This window comes from Vanellus vanellus (genome assembly GCF_965231255.1).
Source record: "Vanellus vanellus genome assembly, chromosome: 8".
NCBI classification, from domain to species: domain Eukaryota; kingdom Metazoa; phylum Chordata; class Aves; order Charadriiformes; family Charadriidae; genus Vanellus; species Vanellus vanellus.
This window is the reverse complement of record NC_138913.1, coordinates 8,239,116-8,257,912: the sequence shown is the minus strand read 5'-3', so window position 1 is coordinate 8,257,912 and position 18,797 is coordinate 8,239,116. Positions and strand designations below refer to the sequence as shown.

Below are 18,797 nucleotides of genomic sequence, written 5' to 3'. Positions count from 1 at the left end.
ACATCATAAATATGATATTGATATTATCTTTTTGGACAAATGTTGAAAAATATTATACCTTAATGAAGAAAGATCATAAATTATATAGAAAAGGGTTTCCTGATTATTTGTAGTGGGTGAGATGATCACACATAGCCTTTTGGGTTAACTGCATCTCAAAACACATAATCAACTAAAAACAACTGTAAAAACCAAACGTTTATGTAATGCAAAACAGTAAACAAATTTTAAGAGTTAAAATTTTTACCTTCAGGACAGAGGTATGGAATTGCAACCATGGCAAGCATGGCAGAGGAACCTCCACAGAGCAAAAATATAGTATTTTCCCTATAGAAGAAACACAGCAACAAGAATTGTGAGTATTCCCATATTTGAATAGGATCATAAGTAGGTTTTAGGCACCGGTGTTGGCTTTATTACTTTCCTTGGGCTCATTCCCACATGCCACATTGCCCGGCAGTGGCATTGGCAACCTGTAGTTCTCCCAGTTTGACACCCACCTAAGATGCGTATCTGGGGTGGCACTCATGCCATGCTGCCCTTGATGGGTGCTCTGCCTTTGATGGCAGAATGCAGCAGGCACCTTCCTGCTGATTTAAAAAGTTTCTCTGTGTTGCACAGACCACCCTTCGGCATGCAGAAAAGCACTGTTTTCTAGTGAATACGACAGTGGACTGGAGATCTTGGAGGTTTTTTCTGAGTTCTCACAAACGGGTCTAGGCATTGCATTTACGCTTAATTTCCCCATACATATAATGGAACAATAACACTTACTGCATACGATAAAGCACTTACCCAACCTGAAAGCCAGAACAGATCTTTGTAGCCTTCCAGCTGCTCCAGGTATTGTCCCTCTGTGCTCTTCCTGATCTGCTTTGACATAAGGCTACAGTTTCATGAAAGTTTCAGACTTTCAAGTATCATTTATAGATTCAACCACTTTCAGTTTTTAAATGGCTTTTCTGTCCTTCATTTAGAGGGAAAAAATCATGTAACATTGAATGCGTGTAAGAATTACCAGGAGATAAATGGTCTTTGATTTTCAAATGTGTATTAATGGGTCAATATTCTCCTTTCTTGCCATATACAGATCTCTCATTAATTATAATGTCACTATAGCTGCAGAATGAATTCGACCTTATCTGTTGAGCACCATGTTTTAGTATTAATAGTTTTTGTTCTTAACAGCAATTGGGAAATAGAGCCAGACATGCTGAATGATATATTCCTATCTTTACAGCATGGCTCTACTCATCCAAAAAATGCAATATGAAAAAGGGTGTTAATAACAATCTATTTCTTTATTTTTTTAACAATGAATAGATGTGCTTAGTGCTGGGATTATATAAATTTAATATTGACCTGTAAAACTGGTTTTGTCTATGTGTCTAATATAGTAGAAAAGGCTTGAATAGGAATTATGCATCTCTGGACTAAGGTTATTAGCACAGCAATTTGTTCAACTTGGAGTCTTTTTTTATAAAGATAAAGTAAATACATAGCTGAGTGAGTCCAAATAAGAAAATGTATCAAATTCATAAAATCATAGAATGGTTCAGGTTGGAAGGGACTTTAAAAATCACGTAGTTCCCACCTCCCTGCTGGGGGCAGGGACACCTTCTGCTAGACCAGGTAAAGTTAAAGGGTAGCGTATGGGTAATTTTTCAGGAAGCGTAATGTCTTCAATTCTAAGCAAACAGGGCTTTGGTCTAAAATTCTAGTGTTGTAAAATACTGCAAATTAACTAAGCAAGAGTGTGACTTTATACAGTGTTTATACCAAGAAGAAAGAGAGCAATAGGGATATTCTGCAATGGACAAAACGGGAATGAACTGGAATGTACAACCACATTTGCAAAGTTAATACAGCACCAGTTCACCAAGAAATTCCCAGCCTTTGACAAGAAAAATACCACAAGGAAAGGCTTTCTGCTGGAGAACTTAATCACAAGATAACAGTAACAGCGAAGTTTAACTGGACAATATTACAGAAATGTTTTATTCAGCCAAAACCAGTGGAGTTTTATCAGGAATTTCATTCAAGCTGTTAACAGTATCAGTATAACACTTCATTTGAATGGGTGAGAAATAGAAAAGCAAAAATGGAAGGTGTCATTAGAATAGTGTCAAGCCACAATGTCCTTGAAAGCAATTAGTAATCTTCTGCAAGAATTTAAATGATACCAGAATAGAAATCTATGCATAAGGAGTTACAAAGAAAAGAAGCAGAGAAACAAACAGGCTAGCTTTGAACAAATGATTATGTCTCTCTTGCTTAAAATAGAACAGACTTCAGGATAAGTTTAGGATCTATACAAAGTGACAGTTATACAGGGTGAGATACAGTATTCAAATCTAAAGCTAAAGGCTTCACAGGAAGTTCTTTCTTTTCAACAATGAATCCTTCCGGCTAATTCCTGCTGTGGCAAAATCTGCATGTTGCCTTCCTATCCCACATTCTTAAGGAATCGCTAAGTGATCGCGTTAGCACTGAGAGCCACTGCCCTCCTCTTCCTTTAGGGTCATTATGTGTATAGGTAATCATGATTGGTAGAGCAAAAGAATTAAATTGGAACAAAAATGCAGTACTTTTAACATGGAATAAAACGACACCTTCCCAATTCAGTTCTGGTTCATTTCTGTTTCTCTCTAGGACAGCCTGGCCCTAGACGGCTCTTTGCTTAGCCCCGAGTGGCTGGGCATGGTCCCCATTTATGTTCTTGTCACGGTCTGAGGTACAACGGAACCAATTTTCTTTTCAGTAACTTTACCTTTCAGTAAAATCTCTTCTAACTAACTGCACTTTCTGAAATTAATTTCTAGAGTGAATTACTGCATTGCAGATAACATTAGCTATATCAGAAGTGAAATTCTTTCTAATGCAAAAAAAAATTAAAAATGTTTTAATGTAAATGTGTTTATATGATCAAAGAAACAATGGTTATTTTGCTAAGTTGGATATGTCATGAATGTGCTGTGTGATTACTTATTAAAGATGTTGCAAGTTCACAAAGTAAAAATAGGTTTAGTAACTGTGGACTCTGAATTCTTGCTTTAGGTGTCATGCTCTATTTTTCTTTCTTCTTTTTTTTTTGTGGATAGTACTGCACTTATATTCGCTGCCTAGGTTGAATTTATCTTTAAACTTATTAAATTGATTAAAATGTTTATTCATATAAAAAAGTACAGCTGGTGTTCCTTGTGAGAACTGTGATATAAGAAAATACCATTACATGCCTTGAGCGGATACATTTCTATGTTTTATGCTACTGCCTAAAGCACAATCACAGAGCAAAGAAATGAGAAATTTTAAAGGCTACTGAACACTGGAGATGTGAATCAGCACTAGGTTATTTAGCACAGGTTTTTAGAATGATATGTAGGGAAAACACACTGCTCAAGGACCCTGCAGCTCACACTCATCACTGTAACATTTGGTGGGCTATTCTGTAATACAACAGTCTGAAATATAAAAAGCCCAAAAGAAAGTAAATCCCCCCTAAATCTCTCCGCAAACAAACCCCCATCAGCTATCTTAAAGTCTGTTTCTTTTCCAATGTATCATTGTCTTACGCTTGTATCTGTTTCCATATTCATTGATATAAAATGCTGATTGCAGCTATTTTCACCATTATGCATTTCCAACTCTGTCTTAAAAACAAATAGGAGAATTCCAAAGGGTTCAATGTATTAAGCATCCTCCATTTCTGTCAGTTTAACTTGTTGCTAAAGGCATTCAAATTGGAAATAAGTTGAGATTTCTACCAAATGGAATGAAGTTCAACTTGGACATACTGCTTTAGTTTGCTTAATTTTAGAATAAATACATAGATGCTTGTTTGAATATTACTGTGCCCTCTGGACACTTAAGCACACAAACAAGTTTAAACTAGTTTGAAGAATCTGCATTACCTTACCTGAACCGTGGTATTATTTCCTCTTAAAATAATTATTCCACAACAACTGTTACCAGTGCTGCACTAGAATATGAGGGACATTTTTGCCCTCTTCTATGTGCAAAGACTTGGCAAAAGTCAAGAGTGCTAGGACCATGGATACACTGCAGGGAAATGACATACTCTGTTACTTAACAAAATAGCGACCTGTTCTAAAGGCACTGCTCTCAAGGACGCTCCAGGAGGGAGCAGGTCCATTGAAATGAAATTCCAATAGTAACACAGGCAAAAACATTGACTGTAAATCAAGGAGGCTGTTTAGTTCAGCTTGCCAGAAGGCTCAGACTAGTCTGAAATTTCATGCATCTTAGCAGATTTATAATGATATGAGTGGATACAGAGTCTGACTTGCTATCTTTGATTCAATAAAATATGCAGGCACATTATTTTCAACTTTGAATGTCCAAGTCCCCTCTTTCAGAGTCAAATTCTTCCCTGATGGTGTGATTTCATTGACTTCTACAGGCTTTTCCCATTTACTCTATAGTCTGTGGAGTGACTGTGGATTTAAAGTAGTGTAATTGAGAGTAAAATTTGGCTTTTTAAGTCTACTCCTATTTTTAAAATCTTCTCTGTCAAGTTTCATGAGGTCAGATGTGAAGATGAATTTGTTGTTTAAGCTTCATCCTCCTTCAGGCAAAAAGCTTAATCATTTTTTTCTACTGACCTTGTCTTGTCTAAAGATGAGTCAATGAATCAAGTTATGAATGATATATCATGAATAAATGATTTATGCCTGGTCAGATCAAATATGATATATTACTTAGGTCCTTGAGTATTATTGCATATAAAGATTTATCCAAAGTGTCATACAATTGGTCAGGGAGAGAATTCTTAAGTCTTTGTACGTCTTCTTGGAAGAAAAAAAGTATGTAAATGTTCTCTGACTAGAGGAATTTATCTTGGCAAAAATCTCTGTCTTTGACAAAGGCTTAAGAAGGACAGTCCAGCAGTTACATTTCCCTGCTGGAATGCAGGCGGTCCCAGGTATGCTTACCTTCCTCATTCTTTGCACACTCCCTTCACCTTAGTCCCACTATCTATAAAAGAGGAAAACAGAAAACCTCTTTAGGTCATAAGGGTGTTGTCACACTGACCAACTTAGAGACCCTGAGGTGCTCATACAACATAGCAATTTATTTTCATGTAAGATTTACAAGAGTCATTTTTCTTCCTAATAAATTTATTTGCTGGTTCAGTATAACTTTCTGTCTTAGCCTTCATCATATGGATTACTCATTATTGAGTCCTAAGAGCTCTGGAATGCAAGCACCTTCTCTGACAGATGTTTTGAAAAAAGAATCACATTGCAGCAGTAACCAGTGTCCCCTCTTACGAGATTTGATTAAATGAATAGCAAATTTGTAAAGTAGTTCCTCAGGTGGGCTACATTAGAGATCCCTGGAGTGTGCTATCTGAGGCCTGGCCATAACTCTGAATGATCTCTGGAAAGAGAAAAGTTATTAAAATCAGCTACATAAATATTCTGAGGAAAAAAAAAAGCCTATCATGGTCGATCACTCATTTTCATTTATTCTAGATTTATAAAATGATGGGTGTCATACATGTAATTTGAAGCAAATGAATGTATTCTGAAAAGGTTGTTTTCTCAGCAATATTAATAGAAGACAGAAAAGTTGAGTAAATATAATTATTCTGATAAGAAAGTTTTCCTCTTATCCCGAAAAGGCAGTATAACCAGCAGGAGCTAAATGAACAGTTGCTTATTGCATATGGATAGTGAAGGCCTCATTGAAATAACCGCAAAAATCATAAGAAGACCAATCATCTGTCAAATATTTTGTACTCTATTGTGACCAGAACTAAGTATTTGCTGTCGGTTTACAAAGCTGCATTAAACCACACAGCCGAGAGTCAATTCCTTGGATGGCCAGCAAAGTAACTGAGGCAGAATTCTGCCAATCTAAAAATGCAGAGTAGGAGGTGGATAGCTAGTTGGAAGAAACCCGTGATGCTGCAACTAGTCACTGTAAATTTTTCTCTCTAAATCTAATGATGAAGCATCAGTGAAGTATGCCATGGAACATCAAGTTAAATTCTTCATAGATTAATAAAAATGTTACATGCCGCAAATTTATGTATTGGATTTTCATACTGTAAAAAGAATTATTTAAAAAGCTGCCTTTTTATTTCAACTGCTGCTTTGCCTGCTATTTTATAATAGTGAATGATAATGAAGTTGTCATTTTACATATAGGATAATAAATTGCCTCACTATGAATACAAGGCTATTACTCACTCATAGGGCCCTGATTAGGTTGGGCTAGGAGAGCGTGACAAGCACTTTATGAATGGCCCAGTCCTGAAAGTGAACTCAGTCAGTGTTCATTATAGGGTCATCCTCCTAGAATTTGAAAATGTGAACTTCATGCGCGGGGGTATGATCTCATTTTTCACGCTCACTGTATAAGTAACACCTGCATATCAAGGTCTCCCGTCATAGTTCTGCATCTTCATTTTAGATAACATGGTGATCTTTCACTTCAGGAAATGCAGTGACACATGACATATGTGGAAACTTACTCAGCTAATTTGACCATCTTTCATATACAGTCCCACGCTGACAAACACCTGCCTGTCACCCAGGCTAGAGACAAATCCATCTTCATGAATTCTTACACTGAGCTCTATTATTATTCAGAGGAAAAACACAGAAATACAGTTAGAAATGTCAGCCCGTTTGTGGTAGATGCAGACGGCCATCTCTTTTTCCTTGTTTCTCTGGATGCCATCTTCCCGTTTGGAATGTAACCATTCCTTTTTGATAGATATTAGACATTTCAACATCTGACTGGTCATATTGCATTTATAACTTCTCTCACATTACAACTTACGCATATCCGTGTAACTTGGACTTAGACCAGTTTTTGACCTTAACAATTTCCCTCTGTGTTCTGTAACAACTTCCACAGGTTTACACTATCAAAGCAAACACATTTCTCAGCCATTTTGTCTCTTCAATCTTGACACAATATTTACCCATTTTGTTTCACTTTAGATACTAGTTCTTTAACTTTCATTCTATATTGCATAACCAACACCATGTGAACACTACTACTGGTTTAAATTTTGTATTTTATGCTTCTGTATTTTCACCTCTTATAGTACATCTCTGCCCATTATTTTCCCTCCATCCTGTAGACGACACAGTGAGGCAGTTCTGATAAGACAGGAAGATGATGAGCACAGTGTCCTATCACAGCTAAGGGATCCAGAAGGATACTGTATGGAACTGGTTTGTATCACACAGTATAAAAGCAGCTTATTCTTAAGGGATGACAGGTAACTAACTATTCAAGGGAGAGGTCCAATTTTAACGAAAAGACTTGCTATTAAACCAACAACACATGTTAAAAGGAAGTAAATATTGGTATGGCATTAGTTCCGATGTGTTCTCTTTTATGCAGGAAAAATAACCCTTAACCAATGGGATAATTCATATCTGGCATAGCACTGACCTCAGCTCATATATACCCAAAAATTAATTGGAGGCATTGGCTAGAAACCTTACTAGATTTCTCTTGAAATGAGACAGTCAAGCAATGTCAGAAAGCGCTTCCGTTTGTTTGAGGCTGAGCTACAAACAGCAGATCGGATCTTCGCTTGATGTAAGCTGACAGCCTCAAAGGAGCGGTCTTGGTTTACAACACTTGAGATACAGCCCGGAGCCTCTGCATCTGAGAGGAGGACTATAAGCAGAAAGAGACTGAAGTTTGTTAGAAATAAGGTCAATGGACTGTTCAAGGTCACCGTACTGAAATAAATCTTTGCTTTGGTGCCTTTTTGTATTTGCCTCAACAAAGGCTTTAAGGCTTTTTAAACTCAGATATTTAGACCTAGCTTATCTTATCCAGTCCTAGAATCACCCATTCTACTTCTTGCCTGTAAGGGAGAAAATGGTGGTCCACTTGTTGTTACTAAGTATCTCAAAATCGATTCAGTTGACAGCACCACTCTCATAGTCACTTTTCTATTCTCTTCTGATGGAATATAGAAACTAACACACAAGGCCCTGAGTTTCAAAGGCAGGATTTGCTACTGTTTCTAGTGTTAAAAGTCTTAGCTATTTCATACCTTGCTCTTTCCAAAATAAACAGATCAGTGTGGGGCTGAAGTGCTCCTGTTGGTCTACAGTGTATTCAGAACAAATTCAGACCTGGTTAAACTGGTATCAGGTTTCTTTGGGGAAGAGCTAGGTCTCCACTGTGTGCTTGCTGGCACCTGGTGCAATAGAATTGTCTTACCATCACCTGCCTCTCCCAGAGCCCACTTCTGGCACTTTTAGGACTTTCAACCCACTGTTGGCCCCAACAGGCAGCTACCACTAGCCAGAATCTGGTTCTACTCCCATCCTGCTCATCAGCCTAGTGTGTAAACACTTCACTGTGACAGCACCAAATTATTCATTACTTCAGTTGCATGGCTGCCATACCTACACTTCATATAAAAAGCAAATGCCTTCATAATTACATGAGCCTATAGACTCCACTCCCATGCAGATCTCTCTACTACTACTTAATAAGCGATACAGGTGCAAGAAATGCCATAGCAATCTCAAGGTTAAAGAAAATAGTGGAGGACTGGTTATATTCCCATTCTCTTCAACAAATCTGTTCCATACCAAGCCTGGCTACTTAGAATGCTTATAATATGTTAAATATACTTTTTATTATTATTTTCTTGCTCAGAAAGATACTCAGTGAAAGAGGCTAATGGTCCAACCTCCTAAGCGGAGCCACTGAAGAAGATTTTGATACCCAGGCAAAGAACATTTAGCTTTAATGACGTTTTTCAGTAATAATGACTTCCACAGATCTATCAATAGGAATTGAAAATAACATACTTGTACAAAACTGTTGATATATGGTTGGCTTTTATTTTCATGGCACAAGTTTACATGGCTTAAAGGAAACATATTCGGAAGGAATGTTTCACAAATTAGTCTTTAACATTACATGAGATATTCTAGTCAGAACTGCACTTTATACGGAGCTAATGTTTCAGAATAGGTTAATGATCTAGCCATGATTATAAACATTAACAAGGTATCACTTTTATTTTTACTTTTAATCTGATGAACAGGCAAGCAGTTTCGAAAAAAACCTTACGCAAAATGGAAATAAAATTTGGAAATACACATTCATTTACAGTGAAATTATTTCATTACACCTCTCAAGGGCTTCATAAGTACAGAAAAGCCTCCAAGTCCTCATATACCATAAGCAAAACATAGAATTCATATTTTCATGAGATAACAACTACCTTATAATTTCAGGACCTCTGAACTACAGGAAAAAGCCTGATCTGAATTTCATATAATCTCAATATTACATATCATCAAGATTTTCAGAACCAACTGGCCTCTTTCTTCACAAAGCATTCAGATTGTTCAGTAACCTTTTTTTTAAGAGTCTCATCCTGAATACTTTGAGTTTGATCTAAAGTCTCTATCTTCTTTTCAAACTCTTGATTCTCCAAAAAATATAGCGACAATTTCTTCCTACCTGAAAGACCAATTATCTGAATGTCTGGGCTTTCTATATACCAGCACCTAAAAATAATTCAAAATTTACCCGTCAGTAAATTATCACATCCCAGGATTGTGAGGTTCTGTCTACCTTTTTTTTTTTTCTTCCTTGTTTTTTTCCTTCTTCCCATTACATTTTAATACCCTGGGATCCATGTTACCGAATCAGCAGCTTGAGAGGCATATGTTACAGGCTCACTGGCAGAACCAATTAAAAAAGAAAGCAAAACCAACAAAAAAGTGAATTAATATAACTCCAAATCATTCAGTGCGGTGTACATTATACACGTCTTCATATTCCAGTTTAATTTCTAGCAAAAATGTAACCATGGAAAAATCGTGGCCTAATTCACAGCCACTTTCACAAAATGTCTATTACTGAATTCCAGTCCATAGTGCCTTCTCTGCAAACACTCTCACGGACTGCAAAAATCATATTCATAGCACAAACAAGTAAAATGGGCTTCTTAATCAAAGTACGTAGAATCTACTTACATTAATGGCCAATGTTACCTTTTTATTACACTATGTTATAAAAGTACAAATTGATACAAAGTAAACTAATTTTGCAAATAAGCTGTTTTATTCAGACTCAACATTCTATAATGTGTTATAAAAATCAACCTTTCATTGCACATTTCCACATAACATATTTATTGGTTTCTAGGAATCACTGCATTAAGTTTATATTACTGCATGGTCAAAAAACCTAGTTAGTAATTCTGAATTGACTAGCTATCAGTTGTGGCAACTTGATTTTACTACATGAACATTTAGAAGTAGAATGAAGGAGTCATCATTCAGGCATCTCACATTCTATGCCAAAGCGTGACAAAGATAACACAACTTGACAGCTGCTCTTTTGCATACAAAAGGCAGAAACACTTGGATATTCCATCCAATTAGGTAAACTCTGTAAGGTGCTACGTGACGTAAAAATCACGGTTCGTACTGTGACTAACATGATCACTGATAACAGCATTTGAGCATGAATCCTCGAAGGTACAGCCATGAGGACATACAATACACTAATATGCAGGTAGGTATGAATGCAATGCTAAAATCTGGCCTTACACAGAATATTATTTTCCAGACCTGTACTAAAACTCCCAAAAGTATCTGTTCCAAGTATGTTCATTTGTGCTTTTTCTTACTGTATGTGGTTAAGATACTTAAATGTGAAGTGTTCCCTGAATTCATTATACTTCCTCTGGATATGGAATCACATTCATTTTCCATTTGTCTGAGAATAACAAATCATAATATATGTGATAAGAGTATGTTGCATATTAACTTGCATAAACTGCAAAGGGAAAACAAAGAGAATTTGTATTCATCTTATCTGCTTTAAGTATAAAATATTAAGCATCTCTTTATTTCTTCTCTAGTGGATTCATAGACTACAAGATATTTCAGCTGTTGAGAACAGGAAATGAGTCTGAATGAAAAAAAAACAGTATTCCAGTACTTTTTCAGAATTCTCAGTATACAGACTGAAAAAACCAAAAGTTTCGGAAGTAACAACCAAGTATTTTATTTAACTTTTTAAGGGTAGGAGACAACACCACTTTCTGTAGCAAGCTAAAACATCACTCAGACCTATCCATCTCACCTTGGTGTCATTCAGACTAATATCAGGACTGTACTACATAAAAGCTGAGTGGGGCTACAAAAGACACTAATTAAAAACTGTGGAAATACCCTGACAGCTCAGAAAACTCCCTAACATGCAATACTATTACAAAAAAAAAAAAAAAAAAGCTGTTCTTTTAAATTACTGCCTCAAAGCATCATATTGCATAGCTATACCACTGCATGGGAACGGCACCCACCCAAGCGTATCATATCGTATCGTATTGTATCGTATCGTATATCATATCATATCATATTATATCATATCATATCCATTATCTGGTCAGTAAAGCACCTTCTTCCAAAGACCATGCTTTGAAATACCACTTTTATTTCTACCAAATAATCCAGGAATTAGAAGACAAGAAGACGTTACACTGTCTTAACACGATAAGCTTTCCATAAACACTAAAGGCAGCACACAGAAAAATAAAGAGCAAGACTTCATTTTCAAAGGCTTGTTGGAAAATAAATCAGAGAAAAGTAGCTTAAACAAAACCCTAATCCTTTTTAACCAAATGGATTAGGCAGACAAGTAAGCATATACTACATTTACACAGCAAAAAAAGTTGTTCCACACCTATATTCTATTTCTTAAATTAAGCCCTTGTATTCATTCCAATCTCTGAAGCTCATAAGAGAACATGTGCATTAAACCGTGCCAACATTTATAATAACCATTAAGTTGATACTAGATTATAATACAACACTTGTATATATACATTTATATTCTGCCATGTGGGTTTACTTAACATTGACCATGAGACTCCTGCCAATTTTTTGAAAAATATACTCTTGCTTGTAATAATCTATGTTGAGAGACTAAAGAAAATAGACTAAACACAAATAAACAATATTATGATACCAAATCTTTTTGGAAATTTCACAAATAGTGGCCAAATTTTGCTGACCTCACTCATGTGGAATAGTACCCCGACGAGCAATCATGGTAAAGTCAACCCTGCTGAAAAAAACGGACCGAGTCAGTAGGACTGAGGGGAAACATAATCTTTCAGTAACTCTAAATCTGCAGGTGTACATATTGTCCAGTTATGAGGAGTGTGCATAAGCAATAGTAGAAATAATGCAGGGGCAATGGGATTCAAATTAAGAAAAAAAATATGCTAGGCTTCATAGCACCATAGTTTTCGTAAACATACAGTCTAATTTAGATATTCTTAAATCCTTTGCTTCCTAGATGAGTATTCATTATTCTTAGGCACTTCCTAGGTTCAAGTGTGCATGTTCAAGTACAGGTTTGTGCATATGGCTTGAGTCCATATTATCCTTAATCATTTAAAACACTGCAATACAGTAATCAAGTTTTGCTTCCACTTTAATTATCTTTTCTTACTCAGATATTTACACATGTGAGTTTCACATGTAGCCATCACGTAATGAAAGGTAATGGATGGCATGCACAAGGTCAGAAAAACTTACGTGCTTACATACTGCTTTTTTTGTTTTGCAAGCAGTTAGTAGGTAGTCCACCTCTGATTAAGTCTGCATATTGTTTCTTATTCATCCAACTTCAAAAAGTGTATTTCAAAACTGTCAAGATTGTAACGTGCCTACACTGATATTTTTGAGGGAATTTCCTGGTCCACACATTAAGAGAGAAAGAAGCTAAGAAAAAATACTTTACAGGCCCCAAGAAAATCTGCTTCCATTCAGTCAAGTTATAATTGAAAAACTGCTGTTTGCACATACTCAGAAGATCCATTTTGATCCGAGCAGGACTCTTCCATCACTTTCAGCTCTTTATTATGGTTAGCTGTACCAAGAATAAAAATCTAAACTTAAGGGAGGTGAATTGATCTATCCCTCTCTAATTTTCTACCATGCCCAAGCAGAACGGACAAAGCTGAACAAATTCAAACACAGAGGGCAAAGTCTAGAGGTGGAGAGATGAAACACATTGGGACAAAGCCTCATAGCTACGGGAAAGGTGACAGAAAACCAGGGAAGTGATGTGACAGGCAAACAAATGACTGGCTAAGGAAACTGGAACTGGATGGGAAACAAAAGCATGACTGACTTCAGAGGGAGAAAAGAGAGGGATTAACTTGGTGATTGGTGATTTAAAGGGGAGACTAAGAAGCGATAGTTGGTAAGTAAACGGGATGACTAAGAAGTTGTAAGGAACTAGAACAGAGACAGAAAACTAGTGGGAAGGACCAAGAAAAAGGTGGTGAGGAATGAGGAGAGTCATCATGTGGCATAAGGATGTGAGAGAAGTTGAATGCAGGGACTGCAGGGCATTGTAGAAGATGGTGGCAGAGACAGAAAAGACATTTTTACGGTTAAAGCCACCAAAAACTATGTGGGGTGATGAAATCCTATCCCTGCATTGGTAGGCAAGTAACTTTTACCATTAATATAACCTTTAATAGACAGTATCTAATTGTGTATTCTGTATTTCTGAGACGTATACTTGCCTTACTGGAGTCTCTATCCCAAATTTTGTAGACTCAGAGCTCCAACAGAAGACACCTTACTATGTTTTGAACTATTTTAGTACTGCATAAGGCTAACTGTTTTCAAAATTCAGGTCCCAGGCATCTTAAAATGAGATTTGTTTCCTATCGTTCACCTTTCTGTGACTGGCGGAATACTGCTAAAATGTTACAGAGTGCTAAAAGAAAAAACATCTTCCACACTATACTTGTTTCCTGAGATAGCAACCGTAATGTATGTCAGTTACCCATTTCTGAGTAACACAGATAACAGCTTGCAACACAAGGCTTTTGAGGAAACTCTTAACTGCTCCCTTGAGAATACAGGCCCAGACATAACTATGTTTATAGTATTTCATAGCTTTTAAAGCCAGAATGACCCATACAATTATCTTGCCTGACTTTCTGCACAACACAAGCCATAGAATTGCACTGGGATCCCAAAGTTGACTTAAAACAGATACATCTGTAGTATGTAGCTACGCATATGCTGATGGGTATTTTCTCTCCCTGCATTTTCTAATGCATCTTTTGTTCTCAATCACTTTCTTAATGTAGATAGAAATCCTATGACTTGGAACCTGGGACTGTAAAAAAAAGACTTCAAAAGATAAAGACATTAGTCTCTAGAACTTGAAAATAAATCCCATGGCTTGGAGGACAATCTCCTTATACAAACTTTCCAACATATTAACTGTGAAATCCTAGATACCTTGGCCAAGAGTTTTCACTGAATGAAATCATGGTTATCTTTTGAATGTTTGCAATGAAACCAATTACAATAATTTAACAACTTAAGAAATAAAGGGAGAGATTTGGATAAACTATTATCTACGGAAGAAGGATACTCACTTTCTCTGTGAGGGTGACCAAGCACTGGTACAGGTCGTCCAGAGAGGTTGTGGAATCTCCATCCTTTGAAGATATTCAAAATTAATCTGGACATAGTCCCTCCTGGGCAACTGGCTCTAGGTGATCCTGCTTGAGCAGGGAGGTTGGACTAGATGACCTCCAGAGGTCCCTTCAGTGATACCTGAGATTTAACCTTTCCCCACCTACTGCTGCAAGAACTGAGATCAGCTGCAGTGCCGTCTTTTACACCTCTAGACTGAAATACTTTCCTAAAAAGTACATGAAGCAGTGCAAAGTGCTTGTTAATTTTCTCTTGTAGTTATTATTTACATCTGTGTTTATGTAGATAGAATCATAGAATCATAGAATCAGTGAGGTTGGAAGGGACCTTTAAGATCATCAAGTCCAACCATTAACCTACCCTGATAAAAACACCACCACTCCTAAACCATGTCCCTAAGCAGCTCATCTACCCTTTTCTTAAACACCTCCAGGGATGGTGAATCCACCACCTCTCTGGGCAGCTTATTCCAATGTTTAATAACCCTTTCAGTGAAAAAATGCTTCCTAACATCTAATCTAAACCTGCCCTGACATAACTTGAACCCATTTCCTCTTGTCCTATGTATCATATCACTGCAAGTAAATTAGTGTTTGTGCAACGTTTTGAAGATAAAGAGTTTGTGTATTTGTGTGTTTGCATATTCGCACAGACACTGTATATCAACATAGTCTTCTTTTTCTTGGATTATAAAAGCAATTCATTGGCTTTTTTTAAGGTTAGTACTCAAAATCCAGCTCCCATGTACTTATTATTCATTTGAGTTGATTGTACCTTAGCTTCTTTATGGAGTCTTTAAAATATGCACTAATAAAATCTTATTAGCTTTTTATTATCAACTGTCTCAACATACAAATACTGCAAGCTGCAAGGATTTTCTGGTCACTGTGAGCGTAACTCTAGATTACTTAGTAATCAATGCATTTGTTATACTGTCTCTGGTAGTTGATGTTTCTGAAAAGGTAACAAATTTTTAGTATCATTCAGGCAATTTGCAAACATACTTCTGCCTTTAATGGCACTCTGTTTATTTCAACACAATATAGGAATGTATTCAATCTGGGTAAGCTACTGTGATTTAGAAACACCTTCCTTTAGGTGATGTTCCACAGCTGGATGGGCAAAAATTCTATGTTAGAAACACACCAGGTATTTAGGACCTTAACTTGCTATAAATTCTTTGAAGTCAATAGGTAGGATTTAAAAATCAATGAGAGGATATGGCTCAAAAGTGCCTTTTCCGAAGCTGTAACTGTACAAATATTATCACTAAGCACTCGTATGTAAGATCTGAACATTTGAAATAAATAGTGTGAGATGACATTGAAATCAATGCATTTAAGTCCTTAAGTAGCTCGTCTGACTCATCTCACCAACGAGAATACACGATTGTCTCTAGAATAGACAGGCATTTATAGTAGCAGTGCTTTATGTGCTGGAATACTTTGAAGTCTGCTATTTTAAAAGTGGTTATAGAAAGACATCGGTAAGAAAACAAGATAAATGTTTTAGTGAGGAATGACATGGTTGAGAAATCATACATGAGGGATACTTTTCCCAACAGATTTCACTGATTTTGCATGAGTACACTCTGGTTACATTAGAGGTGGTTTTGGTGCAACATACATGCTAACACTGAGGAAGCAGTTCTTAAATTCACCTGGCAGAGTTAAAGGAAGTGTTAATCTCTGGTTTTGGTCTCTTAATGGCACCTGACCCTATATTAAGACCATAGACATTGGCTCCACAGCGAGTCTAAAGAAAATACATTACTAAACGAACTGCTGGAAGAGTGGTCCCTATTAGAAAATACAATTCAAATGTAGTATGCACAGTACATCCCCAAATACTATCACAAAATAAACATAAAACTCAAATGTGGCTATTCCAGCCACTTAACTATTACAGTAGTAAATACTACAGAAACAAGGGGATTGTAGTATCAGACAAAGTGTTACTCTTCAGCAGTCAAATTCTCTCGCAGTAAACAGAATTGGTACCAGCATTAGCAAAAGACTAATTATATACTCTTGCTTATCAGATGCCAAGTAACAATAAGAGATAATCATATCTAAGTTCATGTAGTTGTGCTGACTGATGTTGAACATATTCCCACTTCAGTTGTAGCTGTACAACTGCATAGCCCCACCTCTGGTCAGACTCAGGATGCTTTTGCCCATGTCATAATAACAAATTGCAAAGAAATATAGCAACAACATAACTGTATATACCTAGTGCTGGGTCATTGCTAACAGAGGCCCATTTGCCAAGGACTTTTGGAAACAGAAGCCCAGATCCGTAAACAACTCTAATTTCTTGCTATGTGAATAGTCTTTCACCAAATTGTGCACTTTGATATTTTCCAGAAGGCATTTTATTGTGCACTTTGATATTTTCCAGAAGGCTTTTTTTTTTTTTACATTAACACAAATACTTTTTCCATTTTTATTACAACCTGAAATGTTTCTGTCATGTTTCCATAGCAAACTGGGTAACAATACATTTATTTTTTCCATCAAATAAATTATATTTGAATTCTACATATCTATATAAAATTAATTTTTTAAGCTCTAAGCCCAGAATCATCTGAGATTGTAAAACTCTAAACCCAATAGGGCTTAATAATTTCAACTGTTTACATTATTAAGACCCACAATTCTCAAACGTGTATATTAACCCCTTAGAGGTTAGGACACTGAACCTCCTGATCCTTTCATTCACAGATTACTTCAGGCCAACAAGGTAATGGTGTGATTACAGCCTTTGTACAGGGCTTCCACCAATGCAAAAGAGATTGGAGTTTTAGCTCTGCAATATGCCTCACCAGCTTGTGCCTTCAGAGGTGAATTCCTGGTTCTGCAGTAGGGAGTGAATTTCCTTTTTCCTTGTGCTTTTTTGACAAAAATCCAGGTCCTATATGCCAGGACCTACTGATGGAATGATCCAGCCTGGAACAGTGGGTGGTGTGCCTGAGTGGTGGAATCTCAAAAATGTTACCAGAACCCTGAGGTCTTGTTTTCATTTACTGGTCTCTGCAAATTTAGGGAGACCTTGACGTGGGCTGTTTTGGTAACATATAAGATTATAAGATTATATGTAGCCTTAAAAGACTAGGCAGTTCTTTTATTTAACATAAGGAATCAAAGTATTTTTGTACAAGTGTAACTACTGATTCAAACTTTTCAAATAATTTTAAATCCTCACAAAATTTTTCTCTCCAAGAATTTCTAGAGGAAACAACTCTTTCATATAAAATGGGATAATCAAAGTTTATCTGTATTCTCAGAATTGAGGTATTTATTGCTCCACAGGAGTAAAGATGTTGGATTGCACTGGTAAGGGTGTTTTGTGCATTTCCTGATTAACTCCAGTGTTGGATACCCAAGGAAACACCACATCCTTCAACTACCTTCTCTGAAAGGAGTAAGGAAGAAGATGAGTTTGCTGAGGAAGTTAAGAAACACAATAGTATACTTAAGTCACATTTTTCTGACAGAGTAGGTGTGGAAAGCTCACCTGGGTATACATCTGGGGTGTCTCAGAACCAGGTCTTCAGCATATTGCAGGAAGTGCTCGGTACTTTGCAAGTTTGAGCTCTTAGTCATAAAAATATATTTTACATATAAAAATACAGCAGATCTCCTTCTAAAAATCATATCTTAAGTGTTATTCCCTCTCATTATGTTTTATACATTCAGAATCAGACATTTGAGATATACTGTAAACAGTGCAAAAGACTGTTTTATATTTATAAAAACACGCATTGCAGTACCTTTAAGAGCCAACTGAAAGAAAAGTTGAGAAAGGTTTCATCCTCAGAGAAATTCTGGTCCAAGTCGAACTTTTGTTTAGCGAGTTGTAAACAAACGTCTTAGAATGCAGAGAATCCTCTCATTTCTTTCCAGCTAAGGCAGCCTCAAACACATCAAGTCCTGCTTTGAAGTAAACCTGAGCTGAATTGATGCTGTTCAGCACCTCTGACAAGGCTGCTTGAATGGTCTCATTTGACTGATGTAGTTTGCAGTGCTCCAGTGCCTCTAGCAGTACTGAAAACTGGCTTGTCCTTTCATCTAGTCTGTAAAGAATATTTCTAAAAGAGAACAATGGAGAATGGTAAACTTTTTACTCAAAACAATTCATCAGAAATCATCAAGAAGCCCTGCAAGTATCAGCCACACTTTACAGATGATACATATTATGCACAGTAAAGCTGACCCATGGCAAACTGAAAGACAACTGCATATTTATTACGGCTTTGTAAACTGCTCATTGATCTAGGGCTACATACACTGA

General features: G+C 36.6%; 1 protein-coding gene across 1 annotated transcript in view; it reads right to left on the bottom strand.

Annotated features, from left to right (window-relative positions):
• Positions 1-18,395: 18,395 nt before the first annotated feature.
• The window catches only part of NAALADL2 (N-acetylated alpha-linked acidic dipeptidase like 2), a gene marked incomplete at both ends in the record, with an annotated part of 383,945 nt that continues 383,543 nt past the window's right edge, over positions 18,396-18,797 (bottom strand). Inside the window, one exon of the mRNA XM_082486918.1 lies at positions 18,396-18,594. Coding sequence (XP_082343044.1) covers positions 18,396-18,594 — 199 coding nt within the window. The remainder of the gene's footprint in view (positions 18,595-18,797) is intronic.